This window comes from Eschscholzia californica, unplaced genomic scaffold (assembly GCF_041429995.1).
Source record: "Eschscholzia californica isolate CP2 unplaced genomic scaffold, dmEscCali1.0.p SCAF_6, whole genome shotgun sequence".
In the NCBI taxonomy this organism is placed as follows: Eukaryota; Viridiplantae; Streptophyta; class Magnoliopsida; order Ranunculales; family Papaveraceae; genus Eschscholzia; species Eschscholzia californica.
Window position 1 is genome coordinate 29,865,750 of NW_028238483.1, and position 22,707 is coordinate 29,888,456.

General features: G+C 35.3%; 3 protein-coding genes across 6 annotated transcripts; all 3 read left to right on the plus strand.

Annotated features, from left to right (window-relative positions):
* Positions 1–1,979: 1,979 nt before the first annotated feature.
* Positions 1,980–6,292, plus strand: LOC147533360 (endo-1,4-beta-xylanase 5-like). The gene is made up of 8 exons (XM_086647274.1): positions 1,980–2,175; positions 2,286–2,358; positions 2,520–2,566; positions 3,996–4,218; positions 4,314–4,477; positions 4,569–4,667; positions 4,988–5,761; positions 5,850–6,292. Exons 2-8 carry the CDS (start codon positions 2,295–2,297, stop codon positions 6,204–6,206), a joined length of 1,728 nt encoding a protein of 575 aa, XP_086503400.1. The 5' UTR covers positions 1,980–2,175; positions 2,286–2,294; the 3' UTR covers positions 6,207–6,292.
* A 941-nt stretch (positions 6,293–7,233) lies between these two features.
* LOC147533361 (endo-1,4-beta-xylanase 5-like) lies at positions 7,234–11,016 on the plus strand. 4 transcript variants are annotated; one of them, XM_086650226.1, is made up of 8 exons: positions 7,234–7,301; positions 7,752–7,828; positions 8,201–8,244; positions 8,467–8,689; positions 8,834–9,000; positions 9,127–9,225; positions 9,329–10,120; positions 10,618–11,016. In XM_086650226.1, exons 2-8 carry the CDS (start codon positions 7,771–7,773, stop codon positions 10,966–10,968), a joined length of 1,734 nt encoding a protein of 577 aa, XP_086506352.1. In that variant the 5' UTR covers positions 7,234–7,301; positions 7,752–7,770; the 3' UTR covers positions 10,969–11,016. The 4 variants fall into 4 exon arrangements, with proteins under 4 accessions (XP_086506352.1, XP_086506351.1, XP_086506349.1 ...); XM_086650225.1 differs by lacking the exon at positions 7,234–7,301 and adding an exon at positions 7,374–7,667; XM_086650223.1 differs by lacking the exon at positions 7,234–7,301 and adding an exon at positions 7,433–7,663.
* A 7,696-nt stretch (positions 11,017–18,712) lies between these two features.
* LOC147533362 (E3 ubiquitin-protein ligase UPL5-like) lies at positions 18,713–20,905 on the plus strand. The gene has a single exon (XM_086650035.1). It carries the CDS (start codon positions 18,713–18,715, stop codon positions 20,903–20,905), a length of 2,193 nt encoding a protein of 730 aa, XP_086506161.1.
* Positions 20,906–22,707: the final 1,802 nt, after the last annotated feature.

A 22,707-nucleotide genomic window follows, 5' to 3' on the forward strand; every position in this document is an offset into this window, starting at 1 on the left:
ACAATGCACTGAAACCCTAGTCTAGGGTTTCCTTGAGAGAGAGAGAGCAAGCGAGAGTGCGAGAGTGAGAACAAGAGATAAAGAGAATTAGATGAGATAGAGAAGATACTGGTGATGGATGAAGATTGATGGAGATAGTGGCGGTGATGGAAAAGGAAGGAAAAGAAAGAGAGGACATGGTTTTTTTAAGTTACAAGGTTGCCGCTGACTTTTTCTGATGACGGGAGATAGAAAAAAAAAGGAGAAAATCATTTTAAAATGAGGAGCACAATGAATAAGCGTAGAGAATATATAAAATAATAATATGTAAAGTAAATACTATAATAAGTTTGTCGGACTTCAGACCTCTTTCATGTTGTTGGACTTTAGGCCTCTTTCATTATAGTTTAAATTAGACGGTTATCGTGACCATCACATCTTCATGATGCATCAATGCCTTGTAACGACTAACGTAGATCGTAGTCGATTTCTCAAAAAACAAAAAAACAAAAAAGGAGATAGTGTTTAATGATTATGTCGAGCATTTACAAGTGTGCCCATAACATAACTACTTGTGTTCAAAACTAATGGTTTGTGAAGCAAGCACGTAAGGTTATCCTTCCAGAATATTGGCTTATGTTCCGATTTTGGATGAAAACGTAGAAAACAAAAATGGAGGAGAGAGAAACAAAAAGGAAAGATCGAAATGTGTACGGGTATGTCTAAATAAACCAGATATGGCCATCACAAATGAGGAAGTGATGATAAAAACAAATAAAATAAAGAAGCACAAAAAACAACTTCATTAATGGAGCTTCAAATAACTAGATCTAAAATATGAATATTTATCTCTCTAAAACCTCATAAGATAAAGAATCCATCTCTTTTTTTTTTGTTAAGGAATAAAGAGTCCATCTTAAATGTACCAAAAAAAGGTTATTTCTCTAATAGCCCTCAACTTTATGACCTATTTCCTGCCTAGCCCCCTACTTTATCAAAAGATGGCCCCCTTTTTTAGATTCCGTTATAACACCGTTACCTAGTCATCATTTCTCTCTCTTCCATCTCATTACCTCTCGCTGCCACTTCACCTTATCGCCACCTCATCATCTCTCCAAGTAATTGCCCCGTCCTTGTATACAAGTAATGTGTTAACTAAAATATCTTGATTTTTGTTATAAATGAGTGAATTTGTAATTTTAGTGTGCATATTTAACTTTCTGTTCACTTTTATGCGGAACTCTCGTAGTTTTCTGTTTTTGAAATATGAATTTATTTATTTACCTACAATTGTCTCTAAAACGTGCTCCCACAACAAAAAGTTTCTGACCTCGCCACTCTTTCGTATGCAAGATGGTACATTAACTTCCAAATCATTATAAACTTTTAAAGAAATAGATATTTCGATTTTGTGATCTGAAGAAACCGGTCCGGAGTACCAACCATCGACCGATCTGAAGGTACCCATGACTTCAATATGGTCATATATTGCTCTCAAACATGGGATGCCAATACAGGCCGGAAATATATTTGACTATTGATTCTTATGTTATTTTCACATTGATCTTCACGAAAACTCATCAAAAATATTTTCTGTAGCTTATGTAAACATGACATCAAAGTAACAATATTAAGGTTTTGAGTGCACACCACAAAAACCATTTGTTTTCCGTGGATTACAACTGAAAATGCAACTTTAAGAAAACACAATGTTAATGTTTCAAATGAAGATATTTAATTATTTTTAGAATTTATAGGAATTGAATTTTTTTATAGAAAAAATATAGTAATAATTTTGTCATTTAAAGGGAATATTATTATCTAGAGAGAGAGAGGATAAGAAGTTATTGACATTTGTTTTGAATGCAAAAGTAGCAATAAATAGTAAGTAAATAATTGGTAATTGCATTTGAGTACTTTTCATATAGTAAGAAATCCTTAAGATATTCTTAAGATTTTCTTAATATAAATTAATTATTTCCTGCCCTTACAGCAAATTTATTGCACCATTTGCCATATTAATAAACTTTAATTCTCATCTAAGTTAAGAGAAAAAAAAAAAAAAAAAAGAATTTATGTTTTAGAATTTGTGGATTTGTTAAGAAAACCCATCTATATATATATATAGATACACAAAACACAAAACATTGTCTAATACTTTTAGGCGATAAGCTTCAATCTTTTCGGTTTGAAGAAGTAATTTCTCTTTCCCACAAAATATTTTTATGTTCTCATTCTCTCTATTGATATAATACCAAGATTGATGGTTTACTCAAATTTTGATTCACTAATTTTTATGATTACAGAAGGACTGAATGAATATGAAGGGTTTTCAAATCAAACATCTTTTCAGTCTCCTATCTTTACTACTCTTTGCAAGTAAATAATGTCCCCATGACTTTGTTTTTGGATTTGGAACATACAATGATAGCCATCTAGCTCATGGAGCCAAAATTCTATTTTTGATATTTGTAATGATTATATTCTGTAAAGTATATACAACCGAATATTTTGTCAACTTAATTGTTTGATGATTGCAGGGTATACAACCGATGCTTTATCTTATGATTATTCTGCAACCATAGAGGTAAAATTCATTCTTGTAAAGTATATGTATATATGAAGAAACATATTGATATTTATATATAAGATAATTCCATCTTGGACCTAGAAATGGGACACGGGTCCTCTCTCGACAAAAAAATAGAGACGAGGCCCAAATGGAAGAGATGACGATAACACTCCTTTTCCTTTTCTACATGACGCACTACAAAAGTAGCAAACAGATAAATAACGCATTATGAACAACTATTTAGGTAATATGATTGTTCATATTATGTTAAACACGAGATTTCTGGAGAGAGAAAGAAATCCCTTAAAATAAATATGATCTTTTCGAGTTGAGAGAGACAAAATTTTGTGAACGTATGTCAAAATAATCTTTAGAATATTATACATAAAGCTTTAGAATATATATAATATTATAAATGGACAAACGAATTCGTCATACAAAAAGCGGAATTGATTTTGATACATGTAAAGTTATGGATCTATAAAGCTTAATTAGATGATGATGTACTTGATTTTTGTCTCGATTTGATCTCACTTGCTAAAAGTGGCATTAATGATAAACTAACGATATGATCTTATTGCTAAAAGTGTCAAAATAATTTTGTGAACGTATGTCAAAATAATCTTTAGAATATATATATATATATATATATATATATATATATATATATATGTATATATATATATATACACAATACTATAAATGGACAAACGAATTCGTCATACAAAAAGCGGAATTGATTTTGATACATGTAAAGTTATGGATCTATAAAGCTTAATTAGATGATGATGTACTTGATTTTTGTCTCGATTTGATCTCACTTGCTAAAAGTGGCATTAATGATAAACTAATGATATGATCTTATTGTTAATGGATGATCGAAGCATTGAAACAAAAAATTAATTGAGGAAGAATAACAATTTTTATTTTAGTCTAATAACAAAATAAAATTTGTCAAAATGCATTGTGATCATTCATAATGTAATATGACGGCTCGTTAAAATAAGAATAGATAGATCATAATACATTATAAATAACCGTAATCTATGACGAAAATTCAGGGGATTTTGGGTGATTCCCCAAGCTAAGTGTTATGGTCCAAAAAGAAAAATTGATCCCTTCTATAATTATGGCTTTTTTCCCAATAATTTAACTGAAATTTTTATTAATCTAAAACAAAATTAGACTGATTACCTATTTTTGGTTGAACCAAATATCTATTTTGTGAAATAGAATGGATTTTAGATCTATTTTTTCTTTCTATATTTTACTACACCTTATGGCCGGAGTAGTCACAAACTTGGTTTCTACCTTCGAAGTTTTGGGTTCGGGGCATTTTTTATGTCACACTCTCTTAGGGGTATGCGGGTTCGGGGCATTTTTTATGTCACACTCTCTTAGGGGTATGCTGGCTAATACGAAAAAATAAATTTTAATTTTTCAGTGTTTGAAAGAACCTCTAAAACCACAATATAAAGGAGGAATAATCTTCAATTCAGAGTTCAACAATGGCTTGACAGGATGGTCTCCATTTGGCAAGGGGAAGATCATACATAGAAAATCAAATGATGGAAACAATTTCATCGTGGCTCACAGTCGAAATCAACCGCATGATTCATTTTCTCAGAAGCTTTATCTTCACAAAGAAAACCTCTACACTCTCTCTGGTAAGCTTCTGTTTTTTTAACACTTTATATTTTCTGAAAAAAAAAATTTACCAACGGGACGAAAATCATTATGATAATAACTGGTGTTCTTCCAGCTTGGGTACAAGTGAGTGAAGGAAATGTACCTGTAACTGCTGTTTTTAAGACAGTAGATGGATTCATACATGCCGGTTCCGTCGTTGCTCAATCTGGTTGTTGGTCTATGTTCAAAGGTGGTCTTACTGTGAATACATCTGGGCTTTCTGAACTCTATTTTGAGGTAAAATATCTGATAATTTTCGCATTGAAGAGAGAAACTTCAACGAACTTACCTACTAAGTTTGTTTCTGCAATCATTTTCAAAATTTCAGAGCAATAACACAAATGTGGAGATATGGGTAGATAGTGTCTCATTACAACCGTTTACGGAAGAGGAATGGAAATCTCACCAAGATCAAAGCATTGCCAAGGTAATACAAATACGAAAATGAAATACCAAGGTGGTGTTTGTGTATTCTAATTGTATGAATCTGTCTCGCATCAGTCTAACTTGTCCACATATGAGCCGTCCGAGTCTGATTTGTTTTGGTGAAGGGCACAATTGTCATTTAGATTATTCCATACTATTGGCTCTTAAGGCCAAAACATTCACTCGAAAGGTGAGCAGTGGTCTCCCGGTATATAGTGGCCCCATCGGGTTAGATATGCATTTGATCTGTTCAATAAGAATAGTTCTGTTCTTATGGTACTCGAAGTTGAATGTCTACTGCTTGGATGACTGGTTTTGCAGGCACATAAGAGGAACGTAAAAATTCATGCAGTCAATGCAAAAGGTGAAGTTCTAGATGGTGCTAAGATCTCCATCATCCTAAACAAAGCAAGCTTTCCATTTGGATCAGCAATATCGAAGGAGATCCTAACTAATACTGCATATCAAAACTGGTACTTATCAAGGTTTAGTGTGACAGTGTTTGAGAATGAGATGAAATGGTATGCCACTGAAGGTAGCTCCCAAGGCAACGAAGACTATTCAGTCGCTGATGCCATGGTTAAGTTTGCTAAAGAGCACGGCATCGCTATTAGAGGTCATAATATCTTATGGGATGACGAGAAATACCAACCATGGTGGGTAAAATCACTTAGCCCGGAAAATCTAAGAGCAGCAGCATTTAAGAGGGTTGAATCTGTTGTCTCGAGATATGCAGGCAGTGTAATAGGTTGGGATGTTATCAACGAAAACTTGCATTTTTCGTTCTTTGAAAATATCATAGGGGCGAATGCTTCATTAGAGTTTTTTCAGAAAGCACACCAACTCGACAATAGAGCAACCATGTTCCTCAATGACTACAACACGATAGAGCGAAGCAATGATGCAAAGTCTTCACCAGCCCAATATCTTCGAAAGCTAAGAGAGATTGCGAACTGTGGTACAGTAGGAATAGGATTGGAGGGACATTTTAGCACTCCAGACCTTCCTTACATGAGAGCTTCACTTGATACTCTTGCTGCATCAGGAGCTCCCATATGGCTTACAGAAGTAGATGTTGGCGATTGCCCAAATCAGGTACTCTATATATATATCCCCGTTCTCGGATTAATCATACTACTAATATATATTTCAGTACTGAAAGTGGACATTGTTTTGTGAACAGGCAGCGTACTTGGAGCAAGTCCTGAGGGAGGCCCGTTCACATCCTGCAGTTCAAGGAATATTACTATGGGCCGGTTGGCATCCAAATGGATGTTGGAGGATGTGTTTGACGGATGGAAACTTCAATAACCTACCAACTGGTAATGTAGTAGACAAACTAATCAATGAATGGAGACCAAAAAACATAGAGGGCACAACCAATAGTAACGGTGACTTTGAGGTTTCTCTATTTCACGGGGATTATGATGTTATGATAAATCACCAATCCATAAACTCCTCATTTATTCGAAGTTTTGAAGTGAAGGGAACAAAAATTTCAGAGGAAACCACAACACTCCATCTTCACGCGACAATATGAAATGTTCTTGTATGATTTCAAATATATGTTGTTTCAATGCAAACGACTACTCTAGATATTCAGTAATAAATAGTTTATTTGATTTATTTTAAGTGCTATTCCGTCTTTCAGTGACACTGTCAAATCAATTTTATCGTTGTAACAAAACTAGAAAAGATTACTATATCATTACAAAACAATTACTTCTTGTCTTCCAACGGTCAACTAGGTGTGTACTGAGTACACTTGTAGAGATGATGGATCAGTGGCCGGAATTGTGACCTCTAAAAGAGCTAAGGGACTTGGGAAGCTAATCCAAACAGCTATTGCTTGGACCTTATGATAGACAAGAAACTCAGCAATCTTCGAGAGCAAAAATTTGTTATTCACACCTGATTTTCGACCTCCAAAGACTTCTCTTCATTTGGTCTAAAGCCCATGGGACAGCTCAATTCATTTCTTTCCTAGACTTCAGCCACTCTTGAGAAGCCTTATAGAGAATATATATATATATATATATATAAGTTAGCGAGTCTTGGAGCCGCCACTCGCCGATTCCTTAAAAATATAATTTTTCATATAAGAATAAACACTTGTTTCTTTTGCCAACATGGGCTAAAAAAACATATTTTTAGTGCTAAAAATTGTTAAATTTGTGGTCATCGAACTCAAAACACTCGTTCGTCACACACCCCCTCACGTATGAAGTTCTTTGGGCCTAACACGTTTTTTTTTTGGGGTGACGTGGAGCATGTATGGCTTTTAAGCCTATTACGTGTGGGCCTAGCTCTGATACCATGTTAAGTGCATCTCCAATGAGATGCTCTAAGAAAAACTTTAAAAGTCCTAGTAGTCAAGTGTGAATTAAGATTCTCTTTCCTAAGTATGAAAATAGAGACCGTACTAAGCTTTTTTGTCTACAATGGTGATCTCTAAAATAACTCTGCTTAATACACATGTCACTATTGAATTCAATAAAGGAAAAAGTAGTTAAAAAGAAAAGTTTACCCAATATTAATTGTTTTCATTAAAAACAAAAATCTTTAACTCCACTAATAGAAGATTTCATGCTAAACCAAGATTATGGATTTCCATTTCCAACATTTGCCAAAACTAGTAAAACCTTAATCCTTAAGATTCTAGTTTATAAATATCTTAATTATGATCTTTTATTCTTAAATTTGATTTGTTTCATATTTTATTAGTTGCTATATACTCTTATTAATGTTCTCAGAGAAGAAATATGGAAATCTCTTATTACTTATTTTTATTTCAATTTCATTAATTTTCTTGATGATATTTCATCTCAACATTATAACCAAATCTTGTTGCCAAAATAGAAGCTACCAATATTTAATGCACCAAATCCTTCATGATAACATTACCTTACTAACTTTTAACTATATCTTATATATACAAACACTTTATAAACCACCCTATATTTTATCAAATCCTTCGGATTCGGATCTTCTTCCATTGTAGGTAAAGCTATGTTTTTCTCAATCCCTTTCTCTCTTTCTTATTTGTTCCCATGCATCTAATTTTCAATCATTTGTGGTGTACCAGTGTCTTGAACAGTAGTTCTATGGAGGCTGTTAGAGTCAAGTGTTTGCTTCTGTTTCTATGTTCTATACTTATAGGAGGTAAATTGTATTCTGAACTTTAGATTTTTATATTCATTGGATTTTAAGCTACTTTCTTGACCATCCTTCTCTTCGCACTCCCCGTGGGTCTTGGATTGAGCAGTCCAAATCCCATGGCTTGGGGTAGTCTGAGGGTCTCGGACTGGCCTGAGTTCATGCTATTCGAGCCCTCGGACTGCCCCAGTCCGGGGGGGGTGGGGGGGTGGGGGGTGGGGGGTGGGGGGTGGGGGGAGGCGCGAAGAGAGGGAAGCAGGCAAACTGGCCAAGAGTAATTTTAGGAGCGCCTATCGACGTTCCCTTTCAACAATAGTTGCTTTACAAATTGGATTGCAGAATAACTTCTGACGTGTTTTCGTTTTTGAGTTTATGCAGGTCATGCTGCTATTATCTCCTATGATTACTCTGCCACCGATAAGGCAATATATTTAAAATGATAATTCTTTAAGTTTTAGTTATCATCGTATTTACATGATGCAGTAATTCGTTAACGAATGACCAACTTACACGAATAAGCGACTTCATGAACAATCATTTGATTTGTTCTATATATATATATCCATTTGCTTGCTTTGGTACATGATTAATCTGTATTTCTTGAGTGAGCTCTAAACTGTTCCGCCCTCTTTGTCATTCATCAGTGCTTGCCTGAGCCAGAAAAACCTCAATACAGAGGAGGAATAGTAGTCAATCCTGAATTCAATGATGGCTTCAATAGATGGACTGTCCTCGGAAAAGGAGCAATTGAAGAACGAATATCCAAGGGAGGAAACAGGTTTCTAGTGACACATAGCAGATCCCATCCATCCGACAGTTTCTCGCAGAAACTTTACCTGGAGAAAGAAAAGTTTTATGTCTTTTCAGGTAATTCTACAAAGTTACAATTGGGCTAAAGACTTGCCTGGCCCGAGCTTAGCCTAATGAGTGACGAGTGCGTCTCAGAAAACTCGGCTCCTTAAATTATTACCACATACTAATGAACTATCATGTCTACCCAACATTTTACAGCTTGGGTACAGATTAGTGAAGGGAATGAAGCAGTGACTGCTGTGTTTAAAACTAAGGATGGTCAACTAATACATGGTGGGATGGTCACTGCTAAGCCTGGCTGCTGGTCTATGATGAAGGGAGGCATATTTGTAAATACCTCAAGCCCTGTCGAGCTCTATTTTAAGGTAAGTGAATAATTTCTTCACGGATATGTCGATACCCTTGGAACCATATTCGTCTTTTGATCGAACCGCAAACTACTTCAAAGATTTCATTTTTAGTATTTGACTTAGCTATTTTCGTTTTTCCAGAACAAAAATGCAGCAGTGGATATATGGGTGGATAGTGTCTCACTACAACCATTCAGTAAGGAGCAATGGAGATCCCACCAAGATGAAAGCATTCAGAAGGTAATTAAATTCTATGAATGACATTGAAGTCCATATATAAGTGAAATTAAACTGAACAACTACATCGAATATATCAGATCAATAATGTGAAATGTGATAACAGGTACGTAAGAAGAACGTGAGACTGGAAGTAACTGATCCTGAGGAAAATAAACTAGCAGGTGTTCGAGTATCCATCGAGCAAATTAGAGCAGACTTCCCACTTGGTTGTCTAATGAACAAATACATGCTTACAAGCACTGATTATCAGAACTGGTTTTTGAAAAGGTTTAAATATACCGCATACGGCAATGAGATGAAGTGGTATGCAACTGAGACGTCACCAGGCGTAGAAAATTATACTATCTCTGACGCATTAGTAGCATTTTGTAAAAAGAATAACATCGCCATTAGAGGCCACAATGTCTTATGGGACGATCCAAAGATGCAACCTTTGTGGGTTCAAAAACTTGGACCTAATGAATTAAGACCAGCAGCTGCACGGAGAGTAGATTCAGTGGTTTCAAGATATAGTGGACAACTTATTGCGTGGGATGTTATGAACGAAAACATGCATTTCTCGTATTATGAGGATATGCTCGGTAAAAATGCCTCAGCTGTTTACTATGCTAGAACTCATCAGCTTGATCCAAAGACAACCTTGTTTCTGAATGAATTCAATACAGTTGAATATCCTAAGGGTACGGAGGCCAATGCAGAAGATTATATCAAGAAGCTTAGAGAAATTCAAGACTTCCCCGGAAATAAAGACTTGCCATTTGGAATAGGAGTTGAAGCTCATTTCGGTTCGGGCCAACCAAACATTGCTTACATGAGAACTACATTAGACAAGCTAGCTTCAACCGGATTCCCCATATGGCTTACCGAAGTGGACGTGGACAAAGATCCAAATCAGGTATGGCTATATTTCATTCACAATATCAAAAAAAAAAGTTTCTGAACGAAAGAACACCGTAAAAAAAAGTTCAAATCTCTATTCCCAATACTGGGCAGTTTTCATTGGCCGATCATATTCTTTTTGGTGGAAGTGTGAGTCCATTAACTTAAAAGTGTGGTTTTTAAACGTGAACACACTATTTTGAAAGTGTGGTTTTTAAACTTGAATACACTATTTTGCTTCCCCACGGAACACCACTTCCACGGAACTTGGGAGAAACGGACACTTTTCCATGATATACATTTCCTTGCTATCAAAGACAACTCGACCAAAAACTGAAATAAATTTTGGGTTGCTTTCAGGAGTTTAACCGCCCATCCACACAAATTCGGTTTCTTATGATTTTCCTATGAGTTTTTCCATATATTGTTTTCAAAAACAAGTAAATCAAACCCTTAGTTTGGCTACAAGATCTGGTTCCTAATCTTTTTGAAATTTTTGTTGTACATTAACAGGCCAAGTACTTTGAGGAGATACTAAGAGAAGGGTATGCACACCCAGCTGTTAAAGGAATTATAGTTTTTTCAGGACCAGAACTTATTGGTTGTGAGAGGATGTGTCTTACAGATCTCAATTTCAAACCCAATGGACCAGGTCAAGTTCTAGATAATCTACTTGAAGAATGGAAATCTGGGAGAGTAGAAGCTACAACAGATAGTAATGGGTATCTTGAAACTTCATTGTTTCATGGAGATTATGATCTTACTGTAATACACCCCCTGACTAACTCTTCGAGATCTCTAAAATACAAAGTAGAAACCAATAGCCAAGAAGAAGATGTCATCAAAGTTGAGTTTCATGTATGAACATCCAAAAATATACATGCAATAAGATTGATTGATTAGTAACAAAAATGTGAATAGGAAAGGGTTGTTTGGGTCCAAAAAATTATCATACTAACTAAAAAGACTTAGACTTTTTCCTAAGCAGAAGTTGTCTGTTCAAAAAAAAAGCAAAAGTTGTCAAAATATTATGAGTGAAGTCTTTGATAATACTATTCTGGTCATTTTCTAATTGTTTGGTTCCCAAAATACCTTTGCCCATTAGAAATCATTTTTTTAGGTTTTTTGTTGTTCTTCCTCCTCTTCTCAATTCTTCTTCTTTGATCTTCGTTTCTTCTTCTTCGTCGATTTTCTCATTATAACCACCATTAAACTCGATTTTAACTCTTCTGAACATGAATAATATTGAGAGATGAAGGATGATACGTGTTTTATCTCTTCTTCTCTTGCTCTGCTTCTCAGGTCGTTTCCTTATTTTTCTTCGAACCTTCTTCTTCTTTGTTGATTTCCTTCATCATAACCACCATTAAACTCGAGTTAAGCTCTTCTTCTTCCTCTATCTCTCTCTTTACTTCTTGTGAAGAACAACTCAGGGATACTGATGCAGGGGCACCCGGCATGGAGACTAATTCCATGACCGGACCCGGTCATGGTCCAATCGGCCAAAGAGAGAAGACTTAGAAAGTTCTTATTTTAGTATGTTTATTAATTAATTTTGGTTTAGGAATTATGCTATTTTAATATTTCCAATAATTGGAAAGGTCCAGAGTTAGTCCAGTTATTTAGGCAAGTTGCAGTATTTAATTATTTAGGAATTCTAATTCAAGTCTATCTAGGAAAGTCCAAAACCCTATAAGAGGGATATCTAGTTTGTCTATTATTTTCAGATTTGAAAGAAAAACCCCATTGAAGTTTTAATAAAGTTTATTATTTAGAGTTATTTGATCTTTAATTTCATTGTTCTTATTTAGTTATTCCATATCTTTAATTCCGCTGCGTTTCTACATCAAGTGGTATCTAGAGCCATAATTTTTTTTTTCTTTCTTCCTCACTTTTATCATCATGGTTAATACTACTACTACTACACCAACTAAGGAGAAATCACCAACTTTCTCTTCTGAATGGGACAACATTAAAGAAGGGCTATCTGCAGGAAGAAAATTGGAAGAAGGGTTCAATGAGTACAAAAAGGAAACAACAGAAAAATTCGACAAAATCGATAAAAGATTCGATCAACTCAATGACTCCATCACCATCATCTCCAAACAACTTGAAGGTATGTGTAAAAACCAAACTCCACCTCCTACCACTATCACACATCAACCCTCCCCACTAACGGGCACCACCACCACCACAACCACTCGGTTTCCCCCTCTAGGTTTCTCCTCCGAACCGACGACACCACTCTTCGGCCACACCATTAGCCACCCTCCACCGATTATAACACCACCCTTCACCACCTCCTATTCACCAAACACATTTTTTCCAACACCTAGCTAGCCCCCCTATACCCACTCTTCAACACCACCATCATTCTCCTTTCCCGAGCCGACGACAACACCACACAGACCACCACCCGAGAGCCACCTCTCGGCCGATCACAATACCCTCACCACTCCACAAACCAACAACCGAAACATCAACAACCTAACCCAACCAATTGGCCCTTTAGGAACCGTTACAACCCATCAAGACCCACGTACCCTTTACCCGTATAACCGATACCCATCATTCCCAACAAACCCAATCGAAACCAACCCACCGTACCATCAACATCACTACCAATACAACCCTCCTACCGAAACACGATCAACCACCCCACCTTTTGATCCGGTCACACCACCTTCACAACACCGTCGCCCCCTTGAAACCGAACCACACCACAACCTCCCTTTCCAACCCGACAACACTACCAACCAACGTCATCAAAACCACCCGGTCAACCGAAACCGAGACCACCTCTCCACCAATTCTCTAAACCGTGACCTTACTACCACTCTCACCCGTCCAACCAACATACAACAACGACAAACTTTGGGAGTACAAAGCAACCAAACCGAACGTGATCACTACATTCCACCCACCGACATCGAATCTCCAAATCCTAGTTCATCATACCGTATTCGAATGGAGGTACCTTCATATGATGGTTCGATTAATATTGAAGATTTCTTGGATTACGTCTCTAGACTTGAGATATTTTTTGATGTTATGCAAGTTGAAGGCCCTGAACAGGTACGTTGTGTAACTGGTTATTTATCTAAAACTGCTCTTACTTGGTGGAAACAGGAATCTAAGAATCGTCGTTTATTAAACCTTCCACCTATTTCTTCATGGTTAGAATTGAAACCATTAATGTTCTCCCGTTTTCTCCCTCCGGATTATGAGAACCAACTATGTGTTGATTATTTACGTTGCCGCCAAGGAAGACGTTCCGTTGAGGAATATGCTTCGGAATTTCAAAGACTTATTACTAGACTTAATCTCCCAGATTCAGAGTCCATGAAAGTAGAAAAATTCAAGGACGGACTTCGTAATGATATTAAAGATTTGGTTAATTTGAGGGCTTTTAATTCGGTTTCTGAATGTATTAGTGTAGCTCGGTCTTTTGAATCTGATTCACGTTCAATTTTTCGAGGACATAGTACGAGAAATCAAACAGTCAGAACTCTACCAGATGAATTAGATCAATCAAAGCAGGCGGAAGACGGTACTAAATCACTAACAGAAAATCCTTATAAAAGGCCTCCACCAGTTAAGTGTTATCGTTGTTTTGAAACAGGCCACTATTCTAATGCTTGCTCCTCTCGCGGTAAAGCTAATTTGGTAGAAAAGAAAGCTGATTCGGATACAGATGAGGATCAATTTGAACGAATTAACACCATTCCCGACAATGGTGATAGGGTTATGTTACTCACTAGACGAGTTCTTTTCACACCTTTCAAGAGGAATTTATCTCAACGAAAGAATTTGTTCGTTACACGGGGAACAGTACTGAATAAAGTTTGTACTATTGTGATTGACAATGGTTGTGTAGAGAATTTGATTTCTACTAAACTAGTCAATTTCTTGGGTATTCCTACAGTGATTAAATCAACACCATATAAAACAGCTTGGATTCAGTCCGGTACTACTACAAGAGTTGATCATATGTGTACTATTAATCTTTCTATTGGTTCTTCTTATGTGTCTACAGTTAATTGTGATGTTACAGATATGGATTTATGCCACATCATATTAGGACGGCCATGGCAATCTGATGTTGATGCCACTTACCGTGGTCGTTCGAATGTTTATGAATTTCCATGGAAGAAGAAGATTGTGACATTATTACCAATTGAAGATGGATCGGAGGAACTACATTCTCTTCACAAACGGTTCGGGACGAACCTCTTGAGGGAAGAGGATGCTGATGCAGGGGCACCCGGCATGGAGACTAATTCCATGACCGGACCCGGTCATGGTCCAATCGGCCAAAGAGAGAAGACTTAGAAAGTTCTTATTTTAGTATGTTTATTAATTAATTTTGGTTTAGGAATTATGTTATTTTAATATTTCCAATAATTGGAAAGGTCCAGAGTTAGTCCAGTTATTTAGGCAAGTTGCAGTATTTAATTATTTAGGAATTCTAATTCAAGTCTATCTAGGAAAGTCCAAAACCCTATAAGAGGGATATCTAGTTTGTCTATTATTTTCAGATTTGAAAGAAAAACCCCATTGAAGTTTTAATAAAGTTTATTATTTAGAGTTATTTGATCTTTAATTTCATTGTTCTTATTTAGTTATTCCATATCTTTAATTCCGCTGCGTTTCTACATCAGATACATTTGATGAGGATGATGGATCTGATTTTGATGATGTGCAACCAGATTTGAAACCCTAATTTGATGATGATGATGATGAAGATGTAATTTTTAAATTTGAAGAAGAAGAAACTTCAGTTTTTTTGTTTTCGATTTGCAAATCAAGTTTGGAAGATCTACAATCCGAGATTACGTTCTGCAAAGCTTGCAAATCAAGATTGCAATTTACATTTTGCAAATCAAGATTGCAATTTATATTTTTCATATCCAATTTGTAATTTATATTTTGCAACTGCAGTTTGCAATTTACGTTTACAAACCCGGTTTGTAGAAAAACAGTTAGAAAAAACGCCGTTTTTTCCTCTCTTTTATTGGGCAAGAAGGTATTGAATGTCGATTTTGTTAGAAAGCTAATGAAAAATCCTTTCTAAATATATGAGTTTCTAAATATATGAGTTTCATAGAAATCTGACATCTGAAGAAAAAATTATATAGAAGTTTAGAAAAAAAGAATAAAAGAATTCGTTACACAAAATGACAAAAGGGTATTGTAATCTTTGTATATTTTTTTACTCGAATAATAATTATGAAATGTTTTGTGTTTTTCTACTCATTTTCAATGTTATTTTGACCTATTTAGTTGAAACTTGCAGTGTGATAGAACAAACTTAACTCTCTCCCCTCCGTGTTTCAAACTCTACAACACACAAAATTCGAGGTTTTATTCCAAATAGGATTGCGAAAAACGAAAAAAGATCCAACGACCTGATATTCAACACTGCCCGCCAGAGCACAAGCAAACTTAATATCTTTGTGAAAATGATTATTTGACCCCAAAGCAACGCAACCCAATGCACTTCAAATATTTTAAAATTGACTATGCAATCGCTTTGCAAACAATTGTGAACTCTTGCAACCCTATTGCGAACCATTGCAAACCGTCTGCTAATCATTACAAGCTGTTTGTAAACTATTGCAAAGCATTCGTAAATGGTTTCTAAGTCATTTCAAACTGCTTCCAGACCACTGCAAAAGATTGCAAACTGCCGTGGAAAACCACTGCAAACCTAACGATCATATTTATCTTCTCGCATGACATTTTATCACACAACTTATCTTCACAAAAATGCCAAAAGAAGCATTTGAAATTGAATTTGAACTTGTCATCCTCCTTTTGTATCATTTTCTCTCTGCGGTGAATTTTCTAAAGTCAGAATTTTCATAAAGTGGTTTGTAAATGATAAAAGAAATGAAAGAAGAACTATCACCTTACAATCTTCTTCAACAAACAGAAACTTTTTTTAAAGATTGTTTAACGATCTTGGTGTAAGATTTTGATTTAACTAAAAAAACCTTGATTAAATTTTCTCCAACGTTAGAATGATCTGGACTTCTTGAAAAGCTAACTTCTTAACCCCTCTTAAAATTTCTCAAAGATCATATTTTAAGTTTTCATGTTCTCCTTTGTATTCATCTTCATATTTATCAAAGTGCCACAAGAAAATTGATGTTTTTTTCCCAAGAAAATTTTGGAGAATAAGTTTTGACAAAATTCCGCTAACTAAAAACTGTCAAACTATTTAATTATTGTTTAGGTCATTTTATATTTTTTTATTTGGAAAATACCCGCTAGCCAGTAAAATCATCTTCTTCCCCAAATCACATGTAAAAAGTCTCTCCGCTAACTTTTTTTCCCCACCAGCCAGTGCAGTCACAACACGAGCAAGTCACATGTGAAAGAACAAGTCATATATTTACCAAGTTTTGCATTTTACATTTGCAAATCCGGTTTGTAGAAAAAGGTTCAGAAAATCGTCGTTTTTCCTCATTCTTTTTTTTGGAGAAAAAGGTATTGAATGTCGATCTTGTTCAAAAACTAATGAAAAACCCTTTCTAAATATATGAATTTCGTAGAAATCCGACATCTTCAGAAAAAATTACATAGATTAAAAGTTTAAGGAAAAAAATCTCTCTTTCCTTCCTTTGGATTTTATTTAGGTAGTGTTAACATTTTTTCTCTCTCGCCAACAACCTTTCGTTGGAGTGGTAAGAGGTATAATCTTCCACCTTAGAGGTCAAGGGTTCGAGGCACACGCTGAACAATTCAAAAAGAAAGAAAAAAAGATTTAGGCGAAGGTTTTGTAAAGTAACACGTTATTCACGAAGAATAAAGGTGTTCTTCGTGAAGAAGAACACGATCATGCACCTAGAATAAAATACAATACTTGTGATCGCTAATTTACTCGAGAAGAGAGATTTATTGAATAAAGATTTATGACATTTTTAGACTAAGATCGTAGTTTTGGTATTTTAAAGATGGGACGAGGTTTAGATGTTATTCAGGTGAATCTGAAAAGCTTAAACCAAATAAATAAATAAATAATAGTTGCAAAAGAAGTGGAGGATTCTAGGGGTTGGATGAATTTATTTGACTAATAAGCATGATAACTGCTGAAATACTACTGAGCCTAAAATCCGAAGAATTAAATGACATATAGCCTGACGAATGGAATTGCCTAAAGTCTATGTAAACTACTTTATTTATACCAAAATTCAATATTCTTGAATTTGCACTTCCAAGATATCGAACCTGAAACCTCTACATTGCAAAATATATGCACTGACCAATTGGGTAACCAGTTTGTTGTCACCATCGATTTGTTTGTGATCAGTAGAAAGAGAAAAAGGTTAAGATGGAATAGCATATTAGATAGTAGAGGATAAAAGAGGAGAAAAAATGTTTGACGAAAAGAAAAATAAGAAATATGGCGTTTGGGTCAAATTAGAAGCCCAAATTTTTTTGGGTTATTTTGTAAAAGGGGCGTACATAAGTACCGGGTTTTGCAAAAGGGACATGACTAGTTATTATTTTGCGAAGGGGTCGTGGACTAGCATTGACCGTTAAATAAATGTTAGATTTAACATCACATTACATGAATACTTAACATCGTTATGTAGATGTAACGGGTGAATCCAAGTGAATCCGATGAACACTATTCCTTTACTTAGATGATTAGTATCTATTAGTAAACTTATGTAGTCATTATTTTATTTTATTTTTGCACGAAGAGAGCCCATTCTATTCATCTTCTTATTTGTTTCTTTCTTCCACCTTTGATTTTCATCTGGATTTGAAAGAGGTGTTGCTGATTGAGTTTTACAAAGATATTTTGCCGACAAGAGAAGATCTTAGATTGTCATTCTTTTTGTCAGTTTTGTGGATTTTTTGAAATATTCCTTTTTTTACGAATCATCATCACACTTCTTAAATTCTTTTTACTCTTTAACTTGAGTTGACAGAGTAAAGTTTAAGTTTATCTTCATATGCTTTTAGATTTTCTCTCTCATGGTTATGTCGAGATGAAATTTTGTTTCTTTTTTTATATTCCACATAAATATATCTTGTTTATATCATTTATTCATGATTTTTTAGATTATGAAATTCATTCTTTAAACGTGTAACGCTGAAAAAACGTGCAAAAATAATATTTTTCAAGGAGGATGTCTTAAGTTTACACCTTTGAAAATTTAGTGTCAAAATCGTACAAGTTTTTTAAATGCAATGATATATTTTTAAGTAATGGAGTTAGATTAACGATATTAAAACTTGACGGTGTGAAAACTTAACTGGTCAACACTAGTCTACGACCCCTTTGCAAAATACTAAAAGGTCATGCCTCTTTCGCAAAATCTGGTACTTATGTATGCCCTTTTTGCAAAATAACTCGATTTTTTTGTTTTTTTTAAAGAGTTAGGTACCCACCCAAATTACTCAACGAAGAAAGAAAATTAGAAACCCAAATTAAAAATTAGAAATATTGCCTCCCTAAAATATTTAAGGAAACAGCAGACCTTTTGAAGACCGACTCACGCACCTAGGCTTTCATCATTACAAAAGGAGGGTTGCTGTTTTCTGCCGGCGAAAGTCTGACGGAGGAGAGGGAGCAGCGACTGTCAAGAGAGAGATGGAATCATTTGTTTGGGAGGAGGGATGGTTGAGGTTGGACATTGATCATCAAGTTCCATCATATGCGACAAAAAAGACCCATGAGAAAGCAGTACGATGCCTAAGAGATTGGCAGGCTTCTTTTTCTAGCCTCTTTTTCATCCGCAAAGGTAATGATGATGATGAATCAAGAGGAAAACATATTATAGATGGTGTTAAAGACTTCCTCAGTATGATGTCTACTAACCCTAAGAAAAGAGAACATCTTGATCTATTCAGATACTTAAATGGGACCGAATATTTGGTCTATTTATACAATTCTCCCATCAGTAATAACAAACAAATAGCCCAAGAATCAATCCGTCTTTTTCTCTATCCTAGTATTGGATCTTACCCTATTTACATACAACATCGATTTTGTTATATAGTTTTTCAATTCTGCAAACTTCTCCGTCCTAGTCCTAGTCCTCGTCCTAGTCCTACAACAACAACTTCTTGTGATGATAGGTTATTATACTACTCATGTCGCCACACTTATGAATCTTTACTCAAATCAATTGGTCCCCAAAATATGTCTAGGCTTTTTAATTATGCAGACCCCGACAGTATAATTTATTTCCATTATCCATTTGTTAATGAGCTAACACAACAGTTGCTTGTCCATATGAAGTTGGTTAGGCAGTCGTGCTTTTGCAAAGTTCCATCTCTACTAAAATCGCGATTTGAGAATGATATAAGTGAGTTCTCTTTATTGACACTCCATATGTGTACCCAAATTCAGTCTCTTTTGCCTTACATTAGATCCAAGGGCTTCTCCATAGACTCACTTGTTTCCGTCGGTTGTCCTTACGCTTGCATTCGAAGTCACTGTCATTACTATTTTGTCAAAGAGCTTAAACTATATTATCAGGATTTTGATACGTTGTTGAACACCGTTGATCTTGGTCTCACTTATATGGATGACGGAGTTGACTACACTAGATGTACTCGGTGTGAATTTAATCATGGTTGGTCTTATTATCTCTCAATTCTCAAGGAATTAGACATCATCTCTAGACTTTATCCTCCTGCACAAAATAAATTGTCATCTTGTTTGAATTCTCACCGGGTCTCATTAAATAAACTTGTTATGAGATCAAAGAGAGGAGATGATCATCAATGGCTTCTCAGACATAAGAATCTATTAACAATTCAATCCAGAAGACATTTGGTCAAGATGATGATGTTGGTGTTCCATGATCGGACGATGAATTCTAATCAAACGCACAAAACGAATGTGTTCACGATTGATAGGTCAAACTTATTGGTTGATTCTTTTCAGCATGTTGGGCTTGCAAACCCCATTTTGTTGCGGAATGGAATTATCCCCAACCTCTTCTTCTTTAAGAATGAGGCATCAGTCGGTGGCGGTCCTTGCGTCTTCAAGGAGTGGCTACTCTTGTTATGCCAAAATCTATTCACTTCACAAAATTCACTCTTTGAATCATCTCCAATCGACCGCCGGAGGTTCTTTCTTAATCCAGCAAAAGCGGATCCTCAACAACTTCAATATTATGGGTTTTGTGGTCGACTGGTCGCTTTAGCATTGATGCATAACATTCAAATAGGCATTGGATTTGATCGCTTATTTTTCTTGCAATTAACTGGAAGATATACAATCACTTTAGAAGATATACGCAACGTCGATCCATATATGTATAAAAGCTGCAAAGATATTTTAGAGATGGATACTAAGTTTATAGATTCAGATAGTTTGGGGTTGACATTTGTTTGGGAAACAGAAGAAAAAGAAGATGATTCTGGGTTTGGGAGGAAAATTGTGGAGTTGTGTCCAGGAGGGAATATAAGGGGTGTCAATAGCTTGAATAGAGAAGAGTATATACAACTTGTTATTCAACATTGCTTCATCAAATCTTTTGAAGAGAAGGTGAAGTTATTTATCCAAGGTCTTGATGATGTTCTCACTCGAGAGTGGCGAAAGATGTTTTTCCAAAGTATAGAGTTGGAAGATCTTGATCGTATGTTGTTGTTGGACCGAAATACTTGTGAAAATGGTAGGGAAGAAGAAGAAAACGAAGTTGTTGATGACGATAATAGAAGTATCATTCCCTTCCAGAAAATGATTAGAACCACTTTACCATGTTCGGGTCTTAAGTCTTCTCATCTGCCAATAACATGTAAACAACAGTCCAAGCGATCTGTCTTCCGTTGATCAGGTGTTTATCAGTTGATATGTTATTTTGCTTGTAACCTAACAGTTTTTCTTTTCATAATTTATTTGTTAATGAATTGATCATAGTTTACCCAAATGGTAATTATCGTATCTCAATCTTTCATTGTGTCATTCTTGTTGAACCATTTGTGATTTTAACAAACCATATGATTGATCATAATTGACGAAATTATGTACGAATTCCTTCCAGTTTAATTTATTGCAGAAGATGATTAAAAAACCCATCAAATGGCTAGAATACGATCTACTTGGTTTGTAGCATATGTCCAAGGTTTGTAGCATCTTATCGGTCCATTTATCTATTATGTGGTTTGTCCATTTATCTAGAATGCAACTACTTGGTAGAAAAACCCATCAAATGGCTACCTCAGCTTTTGATAGCAATATCACCTACTCAGATTATGTGCTCGTAGATTATGTATCTATCTGTTTTCTTGTCTAGGTGGTTATTCCCGACTCAAATGGTTGTATCAAACAATTTCGTGAAACTGGTGGATTAGGGACAACCGAAACACAATCTTTTATTGTAGACTCCAAGCACATGTCAAGGGAGAGAAATCAAAGAATCTCTTGGACGTTGAGAGAACATTGTCATCTATTCACGTAAAACGTTTGTTTCTTGGTCGATGGCTATAAATGTTCTCCATGTGGGATGGAATTGCCTCAAAATTTTGGCGAGGAGAGACGAGCATTCTGACTATCATCTTGCAGAAATGCTTCAGAAAGAGGAATCTGAGCAAAACTCAGCAACTGTTGTTGCTTTCTTCCATCTCGATGGAATTTTTCATATCACGAGCAATATCATTTAAGAAGTTCGTCCTGCCCTTTTATTGGACTGGTCAAAAGCCAAAAATCAGCAGCGGAAGCACCAAAACAGAACTAAAAAGTGTAAGACTTCACCGAAAGACGACAGCAACTATATATCCCTATTTGGGGACTTTTTATTTAAGATGAAAGTCTGAGAGGGAGTAACTTATTTGGGTACTAGTCAATTGCCTATCGAGCTGACTATAATATCATTTCCATGGATACCAGATGAACAATCCGATTGAGGAAAGGACGGATTTGTAATTGTCCTTTTAAGTTCTGTTTTCTTTAGGCTTTTATGTTTAAGGGTCGGGCCATTCAATCCACTTATCCATACCAAAAAAAAAGACTATATATCTCGATCCATACATTATTCACTAGAAATAATAGTCAGAACTTTAATTAGTTTACTTTTATTGGAAACCTTTTGTTTATAGCCTTCTAATCTTGTACACTATTTTGTGATTTTCTGAAACTCATTTCTCTTGTTGATTATGTATGTAACATAAACCTTGAGGAATGAACTTTCTTCAATGCAAAGTGAAGTCTTCTTTAGGCACACCGTATACATTTGGAAGTGTGATGCACTTGTGTTGTAGGTATTTTTCTTACGTCTTACATTTGGAAGTGTGACGCACTTGTGTTATAGGTATTTTTCTTACGTCTTTTTACAAATCTGATAAAAACCTTAATATTGGCTTGTCTTAAGTTCAACAACATGGAACATGCTTAGGGTTACATCTTGAAATGGTTTCATGGACTGCTATAACTACAATCTGTTAGAAATAATACATATAATAGTTAGGGGTTGTTTAGTAATTTTCCCTTTAAGGGCCTTTTAGTCTTTTATCATTAGTATATATTTGTTAAGTTGTAACCCTAATTAAAATGAATGAGATTCATAGCCTCCATAATGTTTCTCCTCTTCCTTCTTCTCTATGATTATTGTTATTGATTTTCACATGGTATCAGAG